Source organism: Hetaerina americana, unplaced genomic scaffold (genome assembly GCF_022747635.1).
Source record: "Hetaerina americana unplaced genomic scaffold, ioHetAmer1.1.p SCAF_4, whole genome shotgun sequence".
In the NCBI taxonomy this organism is placed as follows: Eukaryota; Metazoa; Arthropoda; class Insecta; order Odonata; family Calopterygidae; genus Hetaerina; species Hetaerina americana.
In genome coordinates this window covers 59743097-59770578 of record NW_027286985.1, presented here as the reverse complement: position 1 = coordinate 59770578, position 27482 = coordinate 59743097, and the positions used below count along the sequence as shown (strand labels likewise).

The window sequence follows — 27482 nt, the reverse complement described above, 5'->3', positions numbered from 1 at the left end:
TTTTTGTCATGCATACCAAATCATCTAATCCCCTGGTTGATAGAATTTAATGTCTTCTACTTCAGTGCATAAAAAAGTATATCATGGAACTTTCAAGCTGAAATCTTTCATTTAAGCATGCATTGTATAGACTTTCCTATTCTTCCCATTTGTATGAAAGTCTTTCTGACTTGTTTGTGGTATTTTATAAGTCTCTTTGTGCCTTCTCAGATTTGACTCTTCTGGTCTCTTAGCTGTATTGAGTTTCTCCTGAGGCCACTAATTACCAAAATATTTAGCAATACCAGCTTTAAGAGCTTTTTCCAGAAAGGAGATTTTATTTCTAAATTATATCAGGTGGAGCAAATAAGAAAAAAATAACTCATATCAGGTTGAGTATATAAGAAAAAAATTCATATCAGATGGAGCATATGAGGAAAAATCAATTACTCAAATTGTACCCTATTGAATGGATGGTAATTGTACCAAGCATCCGAAATAAAGTAGTCCACTGAAAAACCAGGAATAGTTGAGGGATATCCTTATCATATACATGCTGAAACAAAAAAGAGGCTAGACAATTAATAACTGATGACTAGTGATGATTGCCATGATTTATTTAATATCTTGCCTCAATTTTCATGATATTGGGCACATTGAATGCGATGTTCCATCATTGGAATTGAAATGTGGAAGAACAGACTGTACCAGATTTTTTTCAAGTCCTACCATGTTTCCAGGTTTTCCTTTTTTAACTTGGTAGTAGCTCTGTGATGGCTAATAGTTGCATGGGCATGACCAATTGGTGATGCATCCTCATCCTCTGGTCAGTCATAGGTTGTTTTACCAAGGTGAGGTCCTTTTGACTTGCTATTAAAGATTTTTGTCAACTTGTGAATTATGCCTTATTTAGTGGTATACCACATACATTGGGCCTTTGAAGCATAAACATTTTTCAGTGTAACTGAAAAAGATCAATATATGTCTCATCATCCTCCTTTTGCTGTGGTAATTAAGGTGAAGTATGTTTTTTTACATCACTATATGGATGTGAAACTTGGACAATGGGAAAGAGGAAAAAGGCTTGGTTGGAATCAATGGAAATGTGAATTTGAAGAAGCATAACAAGAACATGATGGGTAGAAACGAAAAGCAATGTAGGAGGAGTATTGAGAGAAATCAACGAGGAAAGGAATCTAATAAAAAAGTTGGAGAAAAGGAAAATTAAATTTGTTGGGCATGTTCTCAGTTATAAAAACTTCCTGATAAATATAATGGAAGAGAAATTAATAGGAAAAAAGGAAGAGGAAGGGCAAGGAAGAAATGAATTGAAGAGAAAGAATACTATGGGAGTAACAATAAACTATGAGCTGAAAAGAATGACAATACCAATGGCTGCAATGACAAGGCTCTGCCTTTAGAGAATAATACTTGTTTCCAAACTTCAGTATAACTAGTTGATGACTCTTGTTTACATTTCAAAAATGTTTAAGTTAGCCTGTTCTTTTATTTTAACATTTTTGATGTTGCTTGCTAACAGTCAACAATCATGACTATACACATTTCATGTATAAATTATAATTTATACAAACAATGAATATTTTCTTTTTGAAAAAATCTCTGAAGTTTAATGCTATGTAGTTGATAAAAATTTTTGTTGTAAGTTACAGCAAAACTATAGAAATGATAATGATAATAATTAATTGACCATTTAGTACAAAAGAAAAAGTGTACATTTAGTATAGGACACATCAAATGGGAATAATACAAACAATCTTTCCAGCTAGAGGCATCTCAGCTAACACTTGTAGGATGCAGGGCACATTGAGGTTTTAAAGTCAGCTATCCGTTTGTTGTACCAAATAAAATCCATGCCTCAAGGCCCCACATAAGTACAGTTTGTAAATATATAAGGAATAAGCAAGTTAATAACCTATTTAGTGCTACACTTATGTTCATCAGAATTCCTAGAAAATATTGTTATATTCATTTTTACAAACACAATTGCAATAAAATATAGCAAGAGGCAATACAGTCAACTTTTTGATAAGGGAAGACGTGGCACATTATCATACGTGATACATGCTATCAAGCATAAACTTTCTTTGGAATTTAAATAGAAACAACTTGAGGATAAGAACCCTAAAATAATACATTAGGTAGAATATGAGAATAAACAGTACTATAATAGATTAAGTGGAGAACGATATCAGAAACAGTGATAAGAATAGTGCAATGAGAAGACCCAATGAATTTAATTCTTCTGAAGAATGTTAATATGAGAATCCCAATGAAGTTAAGAATTTAAATTAATACCAAGAAATTCAAGTGACTCAGCCTGAGGCTTAGTATTTCCATCTAAAGCAATATTTAACTCTAGGATGAGTGTGTTTTTGTGAGGAAATCTGATGACTAGGTACTTTTAAAATTTGATTATGAGAAGATTGTGATGGGTCCAAGAATTGATTTTTCGGGTGAGTAGACTGCAATAGCTAACAAGTTATTGAATAGAGAGAGAGGTATTACAATATTAGTATCATCAGCATACAGACTGGGCAGAGTACCAGATGTACTGATTAGGTTATAAAGGACATCATCAATGTGCAGAAAAAATAGGATTGGTCTTAGAATAGCCCTGGGGAAAATCTTGATTGATCTTTTTCGGCGAGGATATATATCACACTCCATCTTTATTCATAAGAATATGCTGAGTTATATTGTGAATATAAGATGACCAGTTGTTAGGTTGACCTCCGACACCAACTCTGTCTAACTTAACTATGAGTAAATTATAGTTGATAAGATTGAAAGCTTTGGTAAAGTCAAATAGCAGCTGAAAAAAAGAATTACACATTTTCTGAGTTAACCATTGGAACATTTTCCACATTTTTTAACATCATTAATATTATTAGGATTTTTTCACTCTTGGGATAATTGTAACTACTTTATTTTAATAATTAACATCATGACCAAAAGGTAGTAGTCGTTAATAACTGCTATGTTTTGGTCATAATGTAAATCTTTGGGTCATAATGCACATTAAGTAAGAATATGTATCAAACATTATTCACTCAAAAGTTCCACAAATTGTAGTCATTACAGCATATGTGATCTAAATCTGGAACTATTGCCTTGCAAAGGCAATTCTCAGAGAATAATCTAGGCTTTAGCTAGATTAATCATTATCCTTTAGAAATGGTATTTTAGTAAATTTTAAAGGCAAAAATCAAATAATAAGGATGTCTTTTCAACACTATTGCAGTTGACTTTCCCATTTAATTCATTCAGTAAATCATAGGCTAATTCCAACATGCAAGTTACTTTTCAAAATAAGAAAGCAAATCGTTCCTGTGCAATGATAATAATCAAAAGGCATATCTTTAGATTTTGCCTGAATAAAAATGAAAGTATTTTTTTAATTCTCACACATTCATTGCGATCGTAAACATTACATATAAATTCTCTATTGATCTTTCTGCATAGAATTACACCATATTTAAACCTATCAGTACAGAGTGTACTAATTGTAACCACAAATGTGCACTGATATACTACCTTGATCAAAAATTTCCCGGAATTTATTCAGAAAATTAAAAATACAAGTTTATTCATCTAAATCTATATTGTCCCCTTCAAAGTAATCCCCATCGACTGCAACACACTTATGCCAGCGCTTGATCCAATCCTCGAAACATTTTTTATATTCGGTATGTCCATCAGTGCTTCCTGCGATTTTTCCATTACTTCCTCTCGGCTGCTAAAACGCGTTCCCCGTAATGGTTTTTTAACTCGATTGAACAGAAAGAAGTCACAGGGAGCCAAATCAGGTGAATTCGGTGGCTGTTGGATGGTATTTGTTGCATTTGTCGTCAAAAAATTACGAATAATGATAGCACTGTGCGACGGTGCGTTATCATGGTGCGAAATCCACGAGTTTTCTGCCCACATTTCTGGTCTCTTTCGGCGAATTGCTTCACGCAAACGTCTCATAACGCCCAAATAATACTCTTTGTTTACTGTCTGGCCTTCTGGCAAAAATTCATGATGCACTACACTGTTGTAATCCATGAAAACCGTCAGCATTGCCTTATTTTTTGACTGAAAACGACGTGGTTTTTTTGGTCTCGGCTCATTTGGTGAACGCCATTCACTTGCCTGATGTCTGGATTGCGTGTCGTACTCATAAACCCACGTCTCGTCTCCAGTAATGATCCTTTTGATGAATGTGGGATCGGATTCAGCCTCGCAAATCATGTCTTTTGCGACGTCAACACGGTCTCTTTTTTGCATGAAATTGAGGTCTTTTTGCACCAACTTTGCTGCTACACGACGGAAACCCAAATCATTAACCACAATGTCTTGGGCGGATCCATAGGCAATGTTCAAGTCCTCCGCTATTTCTCTGATGGTTAATTTGCAGTTATTGACCAACATTTCTTTTACTTTATCAATTTTTTCACCGACTTTCGATGTCGATGGTCTGCCACTGCGTTCATCATCTTCGATTGACTCACGACCACTTCTGAACCGCTCGTGCCACTGGTAAACGACCGTTTTTTTTAGAGAATCGTTGCCGAAACACTTTTCCAACATTTCCAACGTCCGTGCGCCACTAAATCCGTTTTTTACGCAAAATTTAATACAAGTTCGTTGTTGCAAATTTAAATCCATTTCTGCAATTGTAAAAAATCGCCAACACACACAGAAATAGATGTACTCTTGGCTACGTAACTTTTGCAAATGTCAAGTTATGACACTAAGATTTAAAGGGAATATCAACAACAGATGTACCAATTTAACAAAAAAAACAGAACTCAAATCGGAACGATGGGAGCGCCACACGGTGGTTATTCCGGGAACTTTTTGATCAAGGTAGTATTCCCGTCTGCCCAAGCTGAGTATTTGTTGTCAACTAGACCTCACATTTAATGTGCAAAGAAAAGCCACCAAATTCATAACAAAAACTGTCATGAAAGAACTTATACAAACCTCTGGGATTAGAAGGCCTTAAGATTCAATACCATTTAAAATCTCTAGTCCCAGAAATGATCCCATAGTCAAATCCACATACTACTTCTGACCATTAGATCCCAAAAGCTTGAGAAAATTAGTGGGTGAAACTGTGGGACAGAAAGATTGAAGGATTATTTTTCCCAGTGCACAATCGGAAGGTAAACATTTAGGCTTCCCAAAGAATTGTTAAGTGAAACACAATGAAACCCGAAATTAATATTTCTGAGGGCATCTATGAAAAAAATTTTAATATTAATTTTTAGGTAAAACTGAGGTCTGGGGAGAGGGAAAGATTCATTTTCAAGTGTTTTATCATATTTTCAAAGGTAAATATCTCACAGGGTTACAATAAATTCAAGGATATGAAACCATTAATTTTTTAATACAAGGATGTATAATAAATGCAAAAAATCTCAGGCTTAAAAGCTTTACAATTGCAACTTTTTATGAAGAAATGAAAGATCCAAATTTATCCGAAATAAAACAACACCATTGGTTCATCATAAAATGCTTTTCACCACTGGCAACCCACGTCATTTATTGAATTCCCTAACTATTGAGAGGGCCCAGAGTGAATTCTTTCAATACCAACATCACTGCTAAATGTGAAATTTCCAAGTCTTAGGGAATAGCAATGTAAAGCCAAAAGTAATATTCTAGCTATTTCTTTGAAAGTGCCATTTTCTACAACGCTTGGGTTAGAGAAATGTGTTAAGTCAAATTCCTAGCAAGTTCCCAACAGTCACATTGTCTTGAAAATCTTACAGCTTCTGCTTTATTTCTTTGATCTCCCAATTTAAATAGGTTTTAAAATGAAATAACATAAACCAAGGTTAACCAACAGTCATGGTGATAATTGAAGTGATTTTCGAAGGAACTGCTCCCCTTGGAAAAACAAACACAAAAATTTGCACAGTTAAGACTACCTAATGCACCAGCAATTACTTCCAAAATGATTATTTTTACATGATCAGACTTAATTATGTGGAAAACATTCAACCTGAATGAAATAAACCTACTAATTTTCCACGCTAATTGAATGTTTCCCAACCTTGGTTTCAACATGGAAATGTCATTGTCAAGGTTTATCTATTGATCATTTTAAAAATATATTAATGCATGCCCTGATAACTAATTCTAATGTTGCAATGCATGTAATAAAGAGAAAACTTACTTTAATGAGTAATCAGATCATATCCTGGGAACAGCGAGATTTTATCACGCTATATTTTAGTTTTATTCTTTATTATCTTCTATAGAGACCAAACCAAGATTAAAAAATTATATAAATTCGGGGTATATAAATTAATGTTTCACTGTATACTTCTACTTCACTTCACTGCCTCCTCTTCTTCCACCAACCTTCATGTATTGTGCCCCTTCACGACCACGATTTTCTGTTGAAGATATAAATACATACCTTAATTAATTTTAATCTTCTGCCATTCTCATCACTTTATCCCATAACCAGGTTTTGTCTTGTATATACTATTCCTCTGCATTTGAGGGGTGAGCATAGAATGAAATAAACCAGAACAGAAATATTCGACAAAAAAACTTATAGTATCTCTGTAATTTTGACTTAGTTAAACTTACATCAAAATACATTCACAATTTTGTCATTCAAGAGCATAATTATGAACTGGTACATACATATTGATCAAACTGCAAAAATTTTGTACTGTTACCGCTTTCAAGGAGCATGAACAAAATATTTCATTTAGAATTGTACTTTTAACACACCATCCACTGAGGATGGTAAATTTATACATTTCACGATAATGTCCTTAATTGGAATTGATTCAATATGAGAATGAAATCAAACTACAATTTACAAAATAAGGATTCAACCCTAATAAAAAGAAAAAAAATGCTAATTTTTACACGAGTTTTTAGGTGAACACCTAGAGGCTTCTGATATTTCTCAAGACGAGCAAATGGCTGGTTTCTTTCATGGGTATAAAATTATTAACATCTCACGATTGAACCACACTGATGATTTCACTCGGAAAATGAACTCTAAAACCTTCTTATGCTTGTTTGTAAATGGTGAAAAGACACTCAATCAGTGCACCAAACATGCCACCACATAATATCTCAAATAATTTTACACCTACCGATTTTACTAACACTGGTGTTTCTACACCAATCGTCATCATTTGTACACAAGTGCTTGCCAGCACACAAATTTTGAGGGATTTTTAAGTTTCTACAGAATTGACGGCTAAAGCTATCAATCACTTGATCAAGTGGAGCAATCATGATGCATTTTAATCATTCAAGCGCAGTTGATAACAAGAGCCAACCCTAATCATATTCTAAAATTCTTCTCCCCAGAAAAAAAAAGTTATTAGTGATTAGAGAATGTGTTGCAGATGTTTGACACAATGTAGGCGTATTGGTGTTAACGTCCTTCGGGACATTGGCTGCCAACGTCAAGGCGATGCAGGAGGTATTTCCTCCTGCTGTAACTTGGCGACCACTTTGCGCACTTTCTTTATCAGCCCACTCATCTTCTCGTACTTCCCCGTTGAGTCAGGGAGGTTCTCAAAGTTGATCACGTCACAGATATCACGGGAGAAGGCCTTGGGTGATGGGAGGGAGGTGTACGGGGAGGCACCGAAGAGGGCCGGCGTGCCAAGGACCACGGACTTGACCATTCCTGGCGTGACTGGTATCGTGGAATTTGTCGAGCTGTCATTGAGTGAGGGTGGTGTCTCCGGTGACTCCACTTCCTCCTCCTCGGCAGTATGCTCAGCCACTGCAATCAGCTGTCTCCCGAGGCGTGAAGCATCACCGCTGGAGCTCCCACCATCTTCAAGTGCAGCCAGCAGCTGGCTCTTCTGCGCCTCGAGATCGGACAGGGAGGGTGACTGCGCTCGAGATGATGACTGACTGCTTGCACCCTGCAGGGAGGATAAAAAAAGCCAAGACTCTGCATCTAAGTACTCTGGAGCCATATTTCAGAAGGGAATATAGGGGGTAAATGGAGAGAGGGAAGGTGGGAAAATCCTTTTTTGGGAGGCATAAAAGGGATAAGGGAGGCAAAAAGTATGAAGGCCCAAAGAAGGAAATAATGTAGTACAAACAAAGGGTTTAGTTTCAAAGAAGTGCTTAGAAATTCACAATGATGTGTATATTATCGTTGTCCACATAATATGTTGCAATTATGATATAATGAGAATCACAATTTTAAAGATCCTCAGGTAAAGTTAATTTCTTATTACATCCCCTAATCAATTTCCACATGTCAATTATTTTACAGACCATGGCGCAGCACCTCATAAGGTGCACCTTTCCACATATTTCTTGCCTTTTCAACCAAAGGAACCCACTCCCCCAAATGGATGAAGAATAATTTAATTGGTGGTGGTAACTATTTTCGCCATTCATACTTCCTTGTTAAACAATATAAAAACCAAAAATCTTTACCTCATTAAATATACTGCACAAAACTTAAGCATAAATCATTGTCAGCCATCTTTAAAAGGTTATCAAGGTCTGTAGCAGCTATCCAAACTATCCCTTTCTCTACCAATATCTTCATTCACTCATAGCTCCTTACAGCAACATTTACCATTATCAGCTTCCCACAGTTCATTTTTAGCTTCCAGTACAATTCTTTCTCACCATGCTTCCTTCAATTATGGCTCTTATTAACCTTTCATGTCTCACGATACGCCCAATAAATTTCCTTCTTCTTCTTGTAAGCATCTTCTAACCATTCTTTGAAGCACAAATTCACATTTTACTGCTTCCTTTTTACTTTCAGCATTATCCTGTGACACCATATTTTAATTTCCTCCAATCTTCTTTTCTCTGCTGCTCCTATTGTCTTAACTCCCACATTCATGGAAAATTAGACTCTATAAATAACTCCTAATGAATTGCTTCCTTAGTTCTATGCTAATACTATTTACTGAATGTTTTTTCACAGAGAAAGCCTTCTCTACTATTTATGTTCTATCCTATTCCAGTCCATATTGTCAAAGCTCTTTCCAGATCAACAAGTACAATATAGTTATGTTGACCTATCTGCAGTTTCTTCTCTATGATTAGTCAGAGGGACTCATAGTAAGAGGAACAATAGTTTCTCTTGTTCCTCTTACTTCATCTACATCCAAACTGGTCTTCACTAAATACACTTCTCCCTTCTGCTTTCTCCTCCATTTTTCAACAGATTAATCCTTGCCTGAATGTTCAATCCATGGGTGATCAGACTGATTATTCTGACTTTCTCACATTTTTCGACCTTTTTCTTTTTTGGCATAAGGATGATAATATTCATCTTAAAGTCCATTGGTATTTTTCCTCACGTACACATATCGCAAATTAAGATTTTTCAGGTGTTTCAGACTCTCTCTCATTTTCTGAATGTTATATCAGTTCCATGGGAATATTATCGATCCCTAGTGTCTTGTCCCTAGCTTAACCAAAAACATAAAATTCATACCTAGAGATGTAGTCTCTTTTCTCATTATTACTGATTGCATCCTTTCCTTCCAATATTATAGTATGCATTTACTTGCCATCATAACGATTCTCCAAATACTCTTTCCATCTCTTCGTTTAGTCTTCATCTTTGGTAAGAACCTCACCAAATTTATCCCAATTGGCAATGATATTTACACCAAGTTCAAAGAAGTGATGTCTGACAGTTCCGTAAGTAGCTTAAACTTCTTCCAGGAAAAGGTCATACTACACTTCTTACCACAGGATCTTTATCCATTCTTCTCTTACTCTTCTCACTTTTATGCTCATTTTATTCCTTAACCTTCTGTAGCATATCTGTCCTTGCATTTTAGTACTTTCTTTTCCATTCCATGGATTTAGCACTTTGTCTGTGATCCGTGGTTTCTTTCTTACAGGTTTTTGTTGGCCTATAGTTTTCTTTGTAGCTTTTACAAATCCATTCTTCAATTCTTGTCATTTTTCTTCAATCACTTCTGTGTAGTTACCCTTTCCATTTCCTTTGAAAGTCCATGCTACGCTAAATTTCCTGCAAATATCCAATCATTGAGTCTTCATTATTTACTTCAGCTACTTGAATTTAAGATGGCACTTCATTTGCACTATATGGTCATTGTTGACACCATTTACCCCAGGCTAGTGCTAGCAGTCTTTTATTTGACTCCTTCATCTCTGCTTCATGAGTATGTCATCAATCATTTTACATCTTTTGACATCTCCCAAGGGCGGTTATGGCAGGTGTGCTTGGCACCAGAATTTGGAAAAGTTGAACAAAATTTCTAAAAGCATTTCTCATCTTTAATTTGGTCACTTACATCAAGCAACAATATCATGTAAGGGTTTCTTATGGTTAGTGCATGGTAATATAGGGTATACAGAGAGAGAGAGAAGACTGTGATAGGTCCCCTGTCCCATTCCAACACAACCTGAGGCCCTTACCTGGCCTTCTGCCTCTGAGTCTTCACCGGGTGGCCTCTCTGGCTCTTCCTCTGGGGGTGGTGGAGGTGGCTTAGGAGGAGTCTCCCTTGGCAATGGAGGAATGAAGCGGCATCCATCATCCTCCACCAGCGTCAAGAGTGAGGGTTCATCTGCAACATAGATCCATTGAACAATGATTGCCATGGGGAAGCACACCAAACTTTCAACAAATGACTTGGATGTCAGGTTTTCTTTCACACTGAGTTGTTACTGCATGATAAAAGCTCCTCCAGGCAGAAGGATGGGATGATGTTGCAAACCAGAGACAACATGATGGGGGGGAACCAAAACCCGAGCTAACCAAAACCCAAGCTGCAAGCCATATTGATATAAAAGAGAAACCTGAGAACTTATTCTCCTTGCAAACAACATCACAAGGGAATTTCTTTTCAAACTGAATTTAATCTCGGAGTGCTAGAAATGCACAATTGGTCATAATGGGCAAGAGCAACTGTTGATTTTTAACCACTGCCTTTTTTAAATTCATAAGACAGAGGCAGAGTAGATACACTGTAAATGTAAGACAACGTTTACATAACATTACCTTAATTAACTTGAAAATATTTTGACATTTTTCTTCCACTTGCTGAATTTATGATTTATTTACACAAAAATATTATGCCACTAGATGAACCTCAAAACTAAAATTGCCATACTTCAAGTATGGACCTTGTCTAACTATTATTTGTCTGATTTATACATGTCTGCATACTGCAAATTGGAACATTGAAAAAAGCACACTCCTTAAATATTCTTCTATATAAAATGCCAAAAAATTAACACTAGAGGCAGTGATAGAAGAGGTTATATAAAAATAACAACCATCTACTCCTGACACATCTTCAACCTCCATGTCAGCGGGCACAAGGGTTGCATTAGCAGGACTCGATGATGCACTGGATGATGAGCCAGCCAAGCAAGGCGACCTTGATGCCGGTGGCCCAAACTTGCGCATCCTCTTGTATGACTTTGTATGCTGCAGGTGGGAGAGCATCACTTCCTTACTCTGCTCCCACCTAATTGGAGGCATGTTGTACTTGGCATAACTCTGCAAGCGAAGAACAGGGAACAGGTCATCAAGAGAGAGAGTAAAATATCCATCTGTGCACACAGTTAAGTGATGTCTTTGTCCAAGTGAAATTTATATAATAATAATCATAATATTGGGACATTGTATAATAATAATTCATGGAGACAATATTGAGACTAGATAGTCTGGAGGTACTCTTCCATCTAATGATATATATTATTCGTGAAATCCCTTCTCTTTTCCAAAATCAATAAAGATGTTGCCTCATGCACTTTCATGGCCAATGCCATCAATGGAAAACCGGTTTGAAAAGCATTATCTCACTGATTTCAGGAATCTTGAAGAAGGCAAATGGAAATCAGCCAAGGAAAGACAAGAGTAAAAACAATGGAAGCCAAAAATGGTCAATCCTTCCGAAAAGATGTCATGCTGGGGAAACGGGAGGAAACAATATGACAAGATATGTATGCATGCACATGGTAAAGTTTTAGTAATTTGCTCCTGATATAAGTACTGCACAAAGTTGTGATCACAAAATGTCGTTATTTATTCTAACAAAGATACTTTATTAGTTGCATTGAAAAGAGTTCCCTAAATAGATTGGGCATGTATGAGGATATGAAAAAATGAAATTAAAAACATAATCTGTATTAATGCTGGGTAAAATGAGTAAATCCTTACAAATATAAGCAAGCAAACTGGGAGCTTTATATAGGAATCCATGACATTATATTTCATTGAGAACCGTGCAGTCAATTCTACTCAATTGACTCCTTAACATGGTTAAAATCTTGCACATTTTGGAATCATCACGATATGCAGGGTGAAACATAAATTCACTTAAAAAGTTAAGTTGTATTCCAGGGTGACAAATGAAATTTCAGTATCTTTGATTGAAGAGCTTTTTTTCAAAGAGTGATAGATAAAAACGGTCAACATAATCACCACAACACTAATCACTTTAACATGGCTATATAATACTTTATCACATGAGAGGTCTTTGGTTCCTTGACGTAAGCATTAATTTTTAAAACTGTTAGGCCTATACAACCTATTACAGATTAATTCTTCCACAAGAGTAACACTTGATTAACCACTAATTACTAGGCGCTACTGCATTTTTATAAAATTAGAGTTCTATCCCTTCAGTCCTTACAGATCAAGTTTCTAGATCCACCCCTAGAATAGTCAGTACTATCTAATGTTTACATTATTAATATCATATGAGAAAAGTCATATCATTCAGTTAATTCCCCAAAAATGAAAAATATTACTTTTAACCTGAAAATATTGGTCAAATTTGATCCAACTTTGGACCATTATTTAAGAGGCATGAAAAAATAAGCTCAACATTGGTTTCAAATTTACACAAAACAATACTAAACATAAATACAGTTTGACGATCAGCACATCATGTGTAATAAAAATGAGATACTTGGCAATAATATAGTTCCTAGGTCACACTATCAAATAACTGAATCAGTTATCTGAACTACAAGAACTATAACCAACAAAATTTATTTAAAACAGAAGAGATAGTAGAAAATTTAAAGCACCCATTAATGTTCACTATTTCATTTAAAAATGCCTTTGCATGTCTACTACTATTCAATTAGCAGCACGGTTTTGACACTCAATTGCTGCATGCATGGCAGAGGAGATAATCAGAAATCAGTCTGTAATCAGAAATTAGAATACAAAAAGAAAAGCTAACAAGCAAAAATGAAAGATATTTATAAGTAGTTATAACATGTCACTGACTGTACACTAATATGAAGTTTTCAACTTTATGAAGTTTTAACAAACATTTAAGTTGTAACTGTAGATCTCATATTTTAGACTAGGGGAGCAAAATGGTACTCACATCCATGACTCCGGGATCACATGGCACATTGAAACCTGGGAATTCGATGATCTTATTCGAGTCATATTTATCCCTTGACCCTACTGCGATGATTTCACCATCTTCATCTTCTGGATGAGCTACCTCTTTAAAATGAAACCAGAGTGAAAAATAAACAAGTCAGTGATAAATAAAAGCCAAAAGATTTTTCTAACAAAAAATTCATAAATGAATCATTAAATAACAAACTTATAAGTACTACAGAATGACATTATTAGTAACTTCTCCAATGACATGAGATCGATTTCAATGTATTTTCTTGAGAGGTAGTTGGATTGCCTGGACTTGCTCTTACCATTTGAAGCCCATGTGGCCATAACAATAGCTAATGGAAATTAAGAAAAAAAAAACTTTCCAAATCAGGATTTTATGTATTACAAATAAATCAGCACATGAAATGGATAAAAGATGTTTTTTTAATATTTTTGTTACAGAAGGAGAGCAGGGATATTGCATAAAATGTAGGAACTATGTGGTTGGCCGCAAGAGATTTAAGTATTTTCAGCGGAAGTGAATTGAAAGTGAAAGAAAGCAAATTACAGAGAGAGAAAGGCTTAGCTTAACATTTAAATAGGAGGGCAAAACTAGAGCAGGTGGAACAGTTTACGTATCTCAGAAGTGTTTTGGACCAAAATGGTTTGAGTAGTAAGGATGTAAGGAGAAAAATAGTACTAGGCAAAGAGATTTTCACCAGGAGGAGGGAGTTGATACTGAGTACTGATATTGAGTTGAGTTGGGAGTACTGATATTGAGTTGAGCTGCCGTGAAACTTAATACGCCATGGGCTAATGGGGATGGCAACCCTCTGCTAAAATATACATACATCATATCTTTCCTGATCAACTCGATGTCTACAAGGCATCCAACTTAAAAAGTATGAGGTTGTCATTAAGGCATAGAAAATGCTTGCTTATAATAAAAATTATGATTATATCAAAATAATAACATAAACTAAGCATTGCATAAAAGGAGAAGATGATATAAGAATAGAGTGAGCAGTAGGTGGATTTTTGTAAACATAGATGAGTTAGAAAAACGGTTATAAGGTACCAACTGAAGTTGGTAAACAGATGGGAAGAATGGAATGGGTATCAGTTTCTAGTGCTTATGATTGAAAAATTCCTGGTAGAATGTTAAAGGTGAGACTATCATATTTTCTTTTTAAATATGTGAAATTAACAATGTACTACATGGAAGTAAAGACGACGTTGTGTAAAAATGAAGAGATAAACCCCCATGAAAATAACTGGAAATGATTTAGCAGCAGTGATGACAAATTTTTGGGATTAAACGTTGAATTAACATTGATATAGTTGTGGCTGCTAATTTTTAAACTTATCTTTTCAATTTTCTTTGCATTAAGGGTTAATATCAAAATTATTTTCGGCTTGATTCGTGAATTTTTCATAAGTTCTAACCAGGAATATCAGGGCACATTTTATGTGGCCAGAAATACAGAACTTATAAAGGGGCGGAACTAGGAACCTATTATAAATAAACAAAACAATAATAGCTCTGCTTTTCTCATGCAGAAAATATTCAATAAAGCAACTTATGGACATCAATGATGAACAGAATATGTTATTACAATTTCTTTATTACCTTTAAGTAAGAAGCAGGGCATAAAAATTTTCTCCATCCAGATTGCAGCCCATGTCATACTGGCATGATTGAGCTAGTTAGACTTATATAAAAAATATACAATGTAGAATCATTCCATTGTTATTTCATGAAGATGAGCTATCATGCCCAAGGACACAGTTGCCATAGAATAATGCCTTTCCCAGCATGTTTTCAAATGGAAACACCATCAATCTTCCAAGGGAACTCACCTTCTCCTGTGGACCCAAAGAGGGAGATGCCAGAGTAAGATACCCTTGCATTTTCCAGCCATCCAGGTGGATACCCAATCTGACGCATCTTGTATATGTGCAGAGGCAACTCATCGCCCTCCAGACCCAGGGCATCACACAGCTCCTCGCTAAGCTTTCCTGGCATGAGGTGTGCAAAACGCTGCTCCTCATCCAAATGGTAGCGACTGAAAAAGTGATAGTGATTAAAATGTGATTTCTTCAGATATGCACTAGAATTCACAAGTTTTTAGTGAAATTTAAGAAAAAGTATTATTTGAAGCTTAAAGAAGTTTATTTTGCAAAAGAATTAAATAATGGTATTTGTTTGGAGCAATTAGAAATCATTTTAAAATTGGGATGTGCATGTAAGTCTGATCCAATTTGGATTTAAACTAAGACGTCTAATTTGATCTGAGATTCAATTCTGAGGAAAATTAGGGATTTGCCCTAGTCTTATTCTGTACAAGTACATATGCACAGACTTACACATGTAATTGTGGCTTAATGGAATCATAAGTTCATATTTATATTATACATATATAGTCTGTTCAGAATAAGCTGGTTGACACTTGCTAGCCTCCTGAACAGATGACTCTAATCCATCTTGAATAACATTGTGTGTAATATGGATGTTTTTTATATTATGACTCATTCATCTTTTTGAATGTTTGTTCCATTAGCTATAGATACTGCTATGAAAATAATAGATGAACAGACATATTATCATATGTACCAACACATTACAAAAAACACATGGGAAAGAAGAACCACATCTAGCCTTGACACAATACTCAACCAAGTGACGTGAGGGTATATGTTAAATCACTAGGCTTTAAATGAAATGCACAATTTCATTATGGAATTGAGAAGGAAATTAGTTTGGTTGTGCCTATTGCTATCTACTGTCTTTTGTCTGCCGTCCACATCCTGTCAACAAAAGTAGCATTTCTTTTCAAGAAGGTAAATCCAAACTGGATCCAATTCTTGTTGTGCATTTATTCTGGTTCTTCTGGCAATCACATTATTATTTAGGTAGACTGACATCTTTTAAAACACCCTTTCAGATTTATTATTTAACTGGTCATTGGGTGGTAGATTTTAAGATGGCTTTCAAATATTTTTCTTTCATCATTAGGGTACATATTCAGAACAGTCATTCAGGATATTAGTTTTGTCATATTATTTTTAACTATTTTGCCATGTTCCTTAAATGGCTCAACATTGAAATATATACTTGAAAACTCCTTCAGATAAGACCAAAATGTCTAGGGTTGTCATCAAATTGATTAATTCACTCCTTGTGCTCCATGAGCCAGTGGTTTGCTGGACCTTTTTTCTCTGTCATTAGATTTAGCTGTAACAAAACAATGAAATTTTCCACTTTCTTTTTAAGCCCTGCCTTACTTCTGCATTGTAACAGGGTTATTCAATACTTGCATGCATGCAATGCATTTGAGTGTGTTTTTAAGCGCAAACTTAAAGATTACATGGGCATTGTTTGAAAACATGGTTTATAATCTGAGGTAATATTCAGTAAGGTGAAGGTATTTAGGCAGGTTGGTGAGATGGATTTAATATGGAGTTACAATGTTAATTGCTAAGCATTTTGACCTCCAAACCACCAAATTCCCTAAAATTCCCATATTTTCACAGGTGCTGGATACCACACTAATCTAGTCTTCTACTCACACTCTAGTCTAGTCTTCGGTCAACAGATCCCACATACCTTAGTTTGTTACCTTGCATACAATTTCTCTCAAAATAAACTTCAGTTTCCTCACATTATTATCATGAAAAGAAGAACGGTGTGGATGAAAATTAATTTCGGAGACACACAGGTTCACCTGAGTTCTGTAAGGACTTTTCATAACAAATTATTTCCCGGAAATATTTGCTCATGCCATTTTTAGCATAATCCATTTTTGGAAATAAAAAACATCATGACACTAAGACCTTTAAAAAATCCTGCCGATTCGATTATGCAAACTGCAAAGACTTTCTGCGAACTGATATCCTTATGGAAACAATGCCAGAGCTGGGATAAACACTCTCTCACAAAAAGAAAATATAAATTTTAATTGACCTCATTTATTGATGGCCATAAAGGTGTACAACAAATGTGGAGATACAAGAAAATCTAGCAAAATAAGTTCCAAAAAGAAAACACTAAGAGAAGCTGCTCTTTCGGTATTCTTGCACCATTCTTTATATGCTAGAGTATCAAATGCTATACTAATAGAATTTTCATGAAGATTAAAATAAGCTTGTGTTGATATATGAAAAAATATAATTTGAGTACTCAAATGACATACATTTTCAAGGGGTAACGCCAAAGGAAATTGTATCACTGAAAACCTTCGGTGACTTACACATTCGATTTAGGAGTGGACCCCGCATTCCTTCTTGCCATATAAATCCTTCGGTTTTTTCCGATTGCTGCATGGTCCCTCGGCTTGGGGCAGTCCGATAACACATGATTTCCGGCGCAATTGAAGCACACGCTTATGCCCGGTCCTGTCTTTTCTTTGGAATCGTCAATATCTTCCCCTTCTTTCGCCTTAAGGACATCGGTATAGCACTAAAATACAAGATCGAACTTTTAATCAAGATTGCTGGAAAAAATAACCCTTTGTTATGATGACCAGGCATGAAGATTTTCCGTCAGTTTGCATAACTAAAAACCACGATGAAACAAGATATACAACATTGACTCATCCTGAATCCTCTCCATTATATTTCACCATTAAATTCTTCAAAATGGCAATTTTAAGTTATAACTAAAATCATACATTTACATAAGCAAGAGGGTAATTTTTTATTCATTAACCAATTGCACATACATGATTGACTTTTAAACACTCACTTGGCTGTAGGTAGGGACGCTGGGGTGATCTAATGTAGTGGGCGTGTTATCAACTGTAAAGAGAAAATCTTCCGCAAGCTCCCCTTCTTCGTCTTCTTTTTCCTTCAAATCTCTTGTATCATCTTTGAATTTTCCATTACTGGAGGCCATCCTTTACACCAGGCGAGGATATCCTGAAAGGTTATAACGAGAGGACACTTCCTTAGTTTGAAATGGGTTATTTTCCTCGGTTTATAAATGCCGCATCTTGATCTGCAACCACTACATTGGAAGCATCACTAGAATATATTAACAAATAACATTTTCAGTCAAATACCCAAGTCCAGGGTGATGGCATGTGTAAGTCTTGGGAAAAACCCTACCTATAATTCCTAATAATAAACCACAATTACTGATCAAACAACTGATTAGCATCCAAATGCCTATGAAGCTGCTAACCCGATACAGTACTTCAAAGTAATTTTGATGAATTACGGTGAAATAAAATCATATCAAACGCACGTTCACATCACAATTCGGATTCAGTAAGATTATTACAGTAACACCGTAGTATTAGATAACAGGAGAACGTTAAATAATAACTAGGGCACGTAGTAAACATAGTCCGAAAACACAACGAAACGGACACAACAACGAATTTTCGTTCTTCAATTCAATGCTAAAAGTTCAACAGTTAAACGATGGGTAGCGCAGCAAAAGTGGCAACGGCGGTAAATTCTATTCATGATATTTTTGTGTAATTGTGGTGTACCATATTATTCGTACTGGTTTGAATTTGAATTAACGTCTCATATGGTTCTTGAAAATATAGCGTGACTACGTACGTAATTATTGCAGTTATTCACGGAATGAGCTGACCATTGGGTATGGGGTAACGTTAAAACAAACCTGCGACACGGTAAGTATATATTTACTAATTCAATTGGCCTGAGACAGAGCCAAGGCAGGTTTAGGGGCCAAGTTGGTAAGTATATCAATTATTATGCATGAAAAAGTATTGCATTATGTTAAACTCTACATGCTGAAAGGTGTATGTAAAAAACGAATGAGGGATTTTTTGAATCAGTCGCAATATTTTTACTTTAAATTTACCAGAACGTTTCAATACATATATATTTGTAGGCCATACATTTACCAATGAAATTTTGCATGGAGTAGGTCTTTTACCTCTTAGTCTATGTTACTTCCCTGTGACTACATTTCTTTTCATTCTTAAGACGCGGAGTAACACTTATTAGTAAGATAAATTGTTCATCTTCAACAGTAAATGGTTCAAAATGAAACTTGGATGGACAAATAACAATGATTTGATCCAGTTAATATTTTTCAATATATCATCCTTGGAATAGTCGGTTGTTCTTTATTTATTATCATTATGAATCCATATTATTATTGATGGGAAATATAAGAACCTCTCTCTTCAAGGATATGGGTAAAGTAATCTGGTTCCTATTAACTGAAAATACGCCCACCATAATTGTTAAGATGATCGTATATCCAAGTAATATTATTCCCAAATGCTGTTTGATACCAATCATCAATGACTATTCTCATTTCTTTGTTTTTTTCTATTTTTCATAATTAAATGTTTCTCCTTGGATTGGCAGCATAATGCCATGCATTTTTCTAGGAAATACTATGAACCACCTCCCGCTTGATCATATTCGGTGACTTTGTTTATTAACCATTGGCAATTTACTACACAAAACTCGTGATACTTTTTTAACAGACCTCGTACGTCGCCTTATTGTCAATCCTGTTAATGCGTCTCAATTCCATTTGCCAACCCGCCTACCCTGTATTTTCTTTTTGAATCGGTCGTTGCCCTTCATAACAGCTAAATTGTGATGAGTCCGCATCCGCTCTCGGGATCCTGTGCAAATTGATCTCGCGGTTCCTAAATCTTTGTTTAACCACAATATCATCTAACTGATGCCTTTCAGAGTAACTCAGCACTTTCCATGTATACTTACGTTTTTTGCGGTGTCTAGACTAAGTGTTGGTGATGACCAACCCCGGTCTCATGCAGGATTTGATCGCTTTCTCCTCGCGGTCACTCCATCTACCTAAACCGTAATAGTCCTCCTCATAACCATCTTTTCCTTCGCCTAATTTTTATTCAATATTATGGCAACCCCTCGTCGGCTCTCGTCCCATCCGCTGTAAATTACTCTATAATTATTACTCCAGTAATCCCTGCTATCCTTCCTTAGTCATAAATCAGATAAATGGAGTTCGTACATTCGATTAAATACCTTGGCGTTAACTTCACTCACGACCTCTCCTGGGTGAAACACATACGGGGAATATGTGGACCAGCTAACAAAAATTAGGATTTATTAGAAGAGTACTTGGAAAATGGGATGGAAAGGTCAAAGAGAAACGTTATCATTCGCTGGTTCGGCCTCATTTAGAATATGCTGCAAGTACATATATGGGATCCTCACGAAGTTGGATTAATTGGCTAATTTGATCGCGTGGAGCGTAGAGGAGCTAGATATGTAAAACATTGTTATTTTAAAGTTAGAAGCGAATCCAAAATATTAGAGCAGCTAGGGTGGAAATCACTCACGAGGCGAAGGCTAAATTATATATTTAATCTCTTGCATAAATTGGAAAGACGTATCTTAGCAGCGATGAGGAAATGTATTATTACCCCCATCGCACTGCGGTAGGAGATATCATTTCAATAAAATTAGAGAGATCAAGTGTAGACTAGATGGCTCTAAGATGTAACTTTTTCCACGAACGATAAGGGATCAGAATAACATTGCTCGACCGCAGTGCCAATTCTTCCACAGGTTTACGTAAGTCTTGCTCCCTGGCTGAAAAGTATGCGCCGACAGTCTTCGAGATGGCTGAGCGCCTCTTAGGCAAAAAAATCACGACTTTAATGATAAACAAAGTATTTCCTCCACTGCAGAATAAATGTAGACCTCAATAAATCAAAAGGGGATAAACCTGTAGGCATATTCGAGAGGCGGTAAGCTTTACACGATAAAACAGATTAAATGAATTAAAATGTTTTGAGTAAAAAGTAAATTAATAAATTAAGGTAATTACCAAATGTCATCAATGGTCTCTAGTTAAGAAAACAGTATAGTGTCATCGAGGAAGTAAAGATTTTATATTTAGATAAACTAAGATATTTGGATTAAATGTACCGGTATAACTAAACATGGAAATAAGCCTACAATGCCTAATTAAACCTCTCACCGGAAGGAATGGCTTCAATAGCCGAATTCCTGTAGAATTCAAATGGAAACTAAAAACCATAAATATGCGGTTCTCTCAAAGTCCTTCGGGGCAACCTAAATATTGATCGCAGATGCACTGCGTTATGACCCCGAGACATATGTACTTTTCGCCTAATTTTGAGTACCAAGTTTCACCGAAAATGACGCAATGATGAAATGAAAGCAATATTCTGTCCTCAACTCTCCCGCTTTTTATACGACAAGAAGTGTCACTCTGAACTACTGTCGATCCGAATTTTCCTTAACAAGCCATAATGGAGTGTATTGATTGTTTCCATATCTTCTAGTCGCTGGACTAAGGGCATGTGGGAGCATAATGGTCTCTATGCTCTCACATTCAGACCAGTATGCTCTCACTTGTACTTGTGTAACTTGTACACTGTGAATTGATTTTGATTGCAATGTAAGGACAAAGCGCGATTTTTTTCATTCCGCTCTTCGTATCATACATTGGATTGTTCAGAAACCTTATGCTCGGTTTTTGAAGCGATGACTTTGGAGGACCAAGTGAAAGAATTTTGGAAAAAGAGGTTCCACTTCCAATATTCTTTCAAAATATAATAACGTGATGAATGTCCATTGACTGAAAGTGGATAGGTCCCAGACACCCGATTTCACGAAATCCAAGGCCGAAGAGGATTACTCCCTGGTCCATACCGGATTTCCAAAACCGGGTCGGTAACCAGAGCGCTCACCCTCCGGGATCCCCTTCTCTCACTAGCGGGTCTCCAGGGGCGGTAAACACCCATGTGGACTGCAGGCTGGATGGTATGGCCGTACGCAGACAGTAAATCCATTAGACTTTCAAAGTATCCCTTTCTTACTAGGGGTTAGTTTTCGGGTATGTCTTCCCGCCTTTTTAATTGGTCTCAAATCCCCTACCCGCATTAGGGTAGGAGGATTGAGACCAACCAAAGAGATAATAGAGTCATTGCGAAAGAGGAATTGAATGCTACCCAAGGATATCCCACTGCACTGCACAGTCCGTCGGATGGGACGGAGTTGACTCACCGCACTTCCGAGGCGGGATTGGCAATGCTGCTTCACCTGTGCCTAAACCCTCCCTCCCCCTCTCCTCTGAAGCTTCATCCAACTCACCCGCCCCGTAATGTTCAATGTGCCATGCCCTTATGTAATAGTCAAAGAAAACTAAGGAAATATTCATCAGGTCCATACTACCTACTGAGGAATAGTACATGTAGTTGCCTACACATTTATTTTACCGAGTACCTGATGAAACTTTCCTTATAGCAATTTATCGCCAAATGAGTTGGAACTAGCAAATTATTTTCCGGGTCGCAAGGCATCACCATCATCATTGGGCTCATTTACTTGCATGTGTGTTACGTTATTTATTGGTATAGTCATGGACTAACAACTGGATTCACTGAATGGTCTCACGATGGCTCATTTAATGACGCGCGCGCATTTCTGGAGGGGCACGCACTTCCATTGCTGGCTGGCGCACTTTCGGAATTGAAAAGGGCTAACGATTCCCTCAGTCTCCTTTTCCATCGTCCCAATTCGACTTCACGCTCTTTTGCGAAGTCTCCCACTCAATATACCCCCCTAGCCTCCCCCACCTTCCCCCCAAGGTTCCCCCCCCCGTACTTGCCGACCCGCATTAAATCTCGCCAGTTCGCTTTGAGAGTCGGGATTAGCCAGCCGACGGAAGCGGACGGACTCCTCGCTATCCCAGAGTTCGTATAACCCGCGAGGGTATATCGTCGAGGTACTCTGGAGAAGACTAAGCCGTCGAAATCACCGGCAGCTCTAAATCATTGGTGAGTGGCGATTTCATGCAAACCCTTGCGCAAACATACAGTGGTAGATTAGGCTTGTTCATAAACGTGTTCAATGTATTCAGTTTCTAATTGTCAGGTTTCGATTATCTAGATCTGCGGGCCACTTTCATAAATTAACGGTTTCATGTTGCTACGTATGTAGTCAGACAACAAAAATTATTTTGAAATGTGCTTTCTCTTGCTGGCATCCGTATAAGCATACATTCAGCAAAAGGTTGACGTTCGCGGTAAATCCGATCTTCAGCTTGGCTTAATTGTCGTTGGTCACTGTCCTGGGGATGTATTAATGATAGTCCCGTAGTTTTCATCACAGGGGATCGGGATGGTGCGGTGGGTAACGTGCTGGCTTCCCACCCAGAGGGTCCTAGTTTGAATCCTCGAGGTAGCACGTACTTTTCAGTGGTGTCTCGATCCCTACGCTTAATGTACTTCGTGAAGAGGAAATTGAGTCGGTACACCGTCCGTAGTCTGGGACGTTAAACTGCGGACCCCTGGGCGCCTTTCATTAAGAGTGGTCTAGTACCGACGTCAGGTTTCTCTCCAACCTTCCTCCTTTCTCATCCACCCTTACTGGCGCTAATGACCGCTGCTTTCAGCCACCTCCCCTAAAATTACAAATATTGTCGATCCTCGGCGGTACTGAGGGTGCAATCACGGCCGCGGTAGCTTCAAATTCTGTGTGCACACGCATTGAAATTTCGATTTGAGACGTCAAACTCTTCGTCATTGTAGACTCTCCACGGTTAATAATGGTTAACTTCTGGTCTACCAGTCGCTTGGCATGTGATTCGAAATGTGGAGGGACAGCAGATTCGATCGCGTGTTAAGTGGATAAAAATTAAACATGAATATTGTAGTTCATTCCATCGTATGTGACGGTGGCACCCTAATTAGTATCGTGCTCACCATCCAAGCACAGAGGCTGTGCGCTTAAATCTAGCGTTGGATTACCGAGCGACTGGAATTTATTACCACAGGAATCCTTGGGAAAGGGAAACAAAGCAGCCGTCCCAGTGCATTGGACCTTGGTGAAATCTGCCACCAATTCCTTAATTTTGTCAGTCTTAAAAAAATACTATTTTGAAATTGCTTGCTCTATGCCTCACCGATGAGCTGAATTTTATTTGAAAGTCGCTAATCAGTTCCTTTTCTTGAGCCACTTTGTTCCCAGGAAGACTTAGTACCAGAAAAATCCCACAGCATGGATGCAGGGCATAGGGTCTCAAGAGGCATCACAAGAGAATAAAATCCAGGCCCCCAGGGCAGTAAACCAACATGCTACCTATTTGGACTACCACATCTCGTTTGGTTTGTGTGTAATATCTTTTTCAATGATTTAAGTTTAACCAAATTGAAATGTCAATAAAATCATGATTAGCTTTAGTTCCTCAACTTAATTTAACAAAATTATTTTTACCCACAGGAAATGTCGTGTCAAGAATTTGATCATTTTGTCTAGGAGATGACTGATGAAAGCTAATGAAAATTTAAATTACTCTAAATAATGTCATGTTAAAGTTGCTCATATAATTCTTTCATCTTTTCTTTGTATTGCTAAATTATTTCAATAAGACTCACCCTTTGTGATATTGATTAATTATTAATATGTCAGTTTTTGTTCAGTTCCTTCCTGTGAATGGCATTTGGACAAAATGTCAAGAGAAAATTAAATTTCAATAAAGGTTACTCAACTAAGTAAATTTTTAACACTTTCATTTTAGGTGGAACTATCACAGTTGCAGCATAATTATGTACTAGTTTTGCAAAAAGTCTCCAAGTCCTTGCATTTAATCATATTATATTGCAAGAGGATATACATTTCAATCTCAATAAGAAATAATTATTTGTACATTCAACACCAATGACTTAGGTCTGCATGTTTAACAAACTAGTGCATGGAATATTGATGTTAATGTGTTCTGTACTGCTCACCTTGATGTGCACTCTTTGATTCCTGCATAAGTCTCTTGAGGTATTAAAACTAGTTTCGTTCTACTTTTTTCTCCAGGGGAATCGCATGGAATAGTGTTTAAGGGATCATCTCTATGCATATTGTAAGAAGGTATCAACCACCATATGGACCCTTAATAAAAAAATTTAAATTTTCTTAACATTCCTTTTATGTAGTATATATTTGCCATGTCTGTCTTAATCATAAATATGAGTTCATAATATCCAAATATTTTATGAAAATATCAATATTCACTCATATTCCACTAGTAATCATAATATCCACATAAGTTATCATAAATCGGCAATTTCAGATAAAACCCCAATGGTAAAGGGTGTAATAATTTATGGCACAATCCCAAACTCATTGACAATGAGTGATAAATTGTGGTTTCAAATTGAAATGAGGGTAATCCCTTCTAATGGAGTGTTATTATTCATTGAATATATTTTTAAATAACAATTAATTTAAATGCTTGTCTTTGCATTTCCAGGTTCTCCATCCATGTTGGTTGTCTTTTGGTGATGACAGTTTCGCAGGCAATCCTGCCTACGTCTTCAGGTCAAAGGTATTTTTCGAGGTTTTCTTGTCCAACACCAAGAAATATCAACATGGATGATGGATATCCATTAAACAGTGCATGGAAAAGGTCTATCCAATTAGAGCGCAGCACTTGACTACCAGCTTTATATAAAGCGGACAACAAATCTTTGTAGATGATATGGATGGTCTATTTTTTTTTTAAAGATAATCTACCGGTTAAGGTAGGTTTTTGGATGGAAACAAATACCAAACAAATATTTTATTACTCCTAACAAAACACAAAATCCATCATCCTACTCTATATCACGTCCCTCTTCATCTCTGAGTACTTTCTTCCTCCCTTCATCCCGTCCAACATCCCTATCCTGTTCCTTCCCTTTCTTCTTTTGCCCAACATTCTACCCTCTATCACAGTCTTCAACATCCCACTGCCGGTCAACACCTCCTTCATCCACTTTTCCTGCCTCCATAGAATTGCTCCCAACAAACCCCTCTCTTCGACCACCATACCAAGTACTTCCTCATTTGTTTTCTTCTCTGTCGATTTCACCTTCTCTATTCTTCTCCACTCCCACATTTCAAAAGCCTCCAATCTACGTCTATACTTCTGCTTCAATGACCACGTTTCCACACCGTACATAGCTACGCTCCATATAAAAGTTTTTACGAGTCTTTTCTTAACATCCTTACTCAAAGTCCCTGTCATCAACTCCCTCCTCCTTGTGAAAGCCTCTTTGCCTAGCGCAATTCTTCTCCTTAAGTCCCTACTACTTTGACCGTGTTGTTCCAAAACACTACCAAAAATATGATGGATGGTCTATGGACAATAAAATATTATTTGATCGCTCATTCCTTTAGTTACTGCATGTGCAATTTCTTTTTAATTTTTTCTGTTTTTGAGGTAATTTCTGATTTCATCAGATGCTTGCAAAATTTTTCTCATGAAAGACTTTCTTCGGTGATGGAGACATTCTTGTCTTGATGTTTACTAATGGTTTTCCTCCTGTGATGTCCATTAGGTCACAACTGGCAAAGCTGTGATGTTTACTGTATTACACCACACAAGTTTAATGTCTACTTTTAATTTCATCCAAAATATCAACTCTTTCCCTTCAATCTGCCTTCTAGTCTAAAATGACTTTAAATTTACTTATAAGCATTATGTTCTTAAATTAATTGACAATGGTGTAAAATGGCCTTAGCTGTTGATGCACCCTTAAAGCTTAAAACTAACTTACTTCCTTCTACCTCACATACATTCTCACACACACATTCTCCCATCTAACACACACATTGAATTTTTATTCCCAGTCAATATGCCGTACAATTATTCCCACTTTCTTCAAATTATTCCCGAAAAACTTCTCCCCCCTCGCCTACCATGCCACAAACTTGTTTTAATTTCATTCCCATTTACTTTTTTTCCCATCTCCATACCATTTCATAAGCTTCCAATATATACTTATCCACAGAGATCAGCAACTATTTTAAGTGGTGACATTGCACAATTTGTTTAAATAAGTGCTAGATTCCTCTGTTAAAGGATATTAAGCAAGGCAGATGCCATGATTGATAACTGGCGACACATTTCCTTGTTTACCCTTGCTGTTTTCCCACCTCTTCCTTCCCTTCCCACTTAAAATTCATAATTATATTTCCCCCAGGTCTTCCATTGGATGCTTATGCTAGATGAGAAGAGGAGCATCCATGGGAATCAAGGTTGTTCAGTAAGCTTTCTTACCAAAGGAATGAAGCTGTAAATTTCCTTGCTGGTGCCCAGTTGGACAGTGCTGTCAGCATCTAAAGAAGTGAACTTCGTGGGTGTCAGCCTTAAATA

At 36.7% G+C, this 27482-nt stretch overlaps 1 protein-coding gene across 2 annotated transcripts; it reads right to left on the bottom strand.

Moving 5' to 3' along the window:
• Positions 1-6572: 6572 nt before the first annotated feature.
• LOC139692370 (zinc finger CCHC domain-containing protein 8 homolog) lies at positions 6573-18704 on the bottom strand. Of its 2 annotated transcripts, none has more exons than XM_071590528.1 (8): positions 18406-18704; positions 18090-18262; positions 17596-17804; positions 15206-15411; positions 13335-13459; positions 11263-11488; positions 10402-10550; positions 6573-7898 (listed from the first exon to the last, which is right to left on the bottom strand). In XM_071590528.1, exons 2-8 carry the CDS (start codon positions 18237-18239, stop codon positions 7428-7430), a joined length of 1536 nt encoding a protein of 511 aa, XP_071446629.1. In that variant the 5' UTR covers positions 18240-18262; positions 18406-18704; the 3' UTR covers positions 6573-7427. The 2 variants fall into 2 exon arrangements, with proteins under 2 accessions (XP_071446629.1, XP_071446630.1); XM_071590529.1 differs by having other exon boundaries at positions 18452-18704.
• Between the last annotated feature and the right edge of the window lie 8778 nt (positions 18705-27482).

What these genes read in the sequence shown, in the direction of transcription:
- LOC139692370 (XM_071590528.1), bottom strand. Translation starts at nt 18,239, where the DNA reads ATGGCCTCCAGTAATGGAAAATTCAAAGATGATACAAGAGATTTGAAG. An exon ending in GCGTCCCTACCTACAGCCAA is followed by an intron (nt 17,805 to 18,089) that starts GTGAGTGTTTAA and finishes CTTGTATTTTAG; the next exon opens with TGCTATACCGATGTCCTTAA. An exon ending in GTGATCCCGGAGTCATGGAT is followed by an intron (nt 11,489 to 13,334) that starts GTGAGTACCATT and finishes CTTCGCTTGCAG; the next exon opens with AGTTATGCCAAGTACAACAT.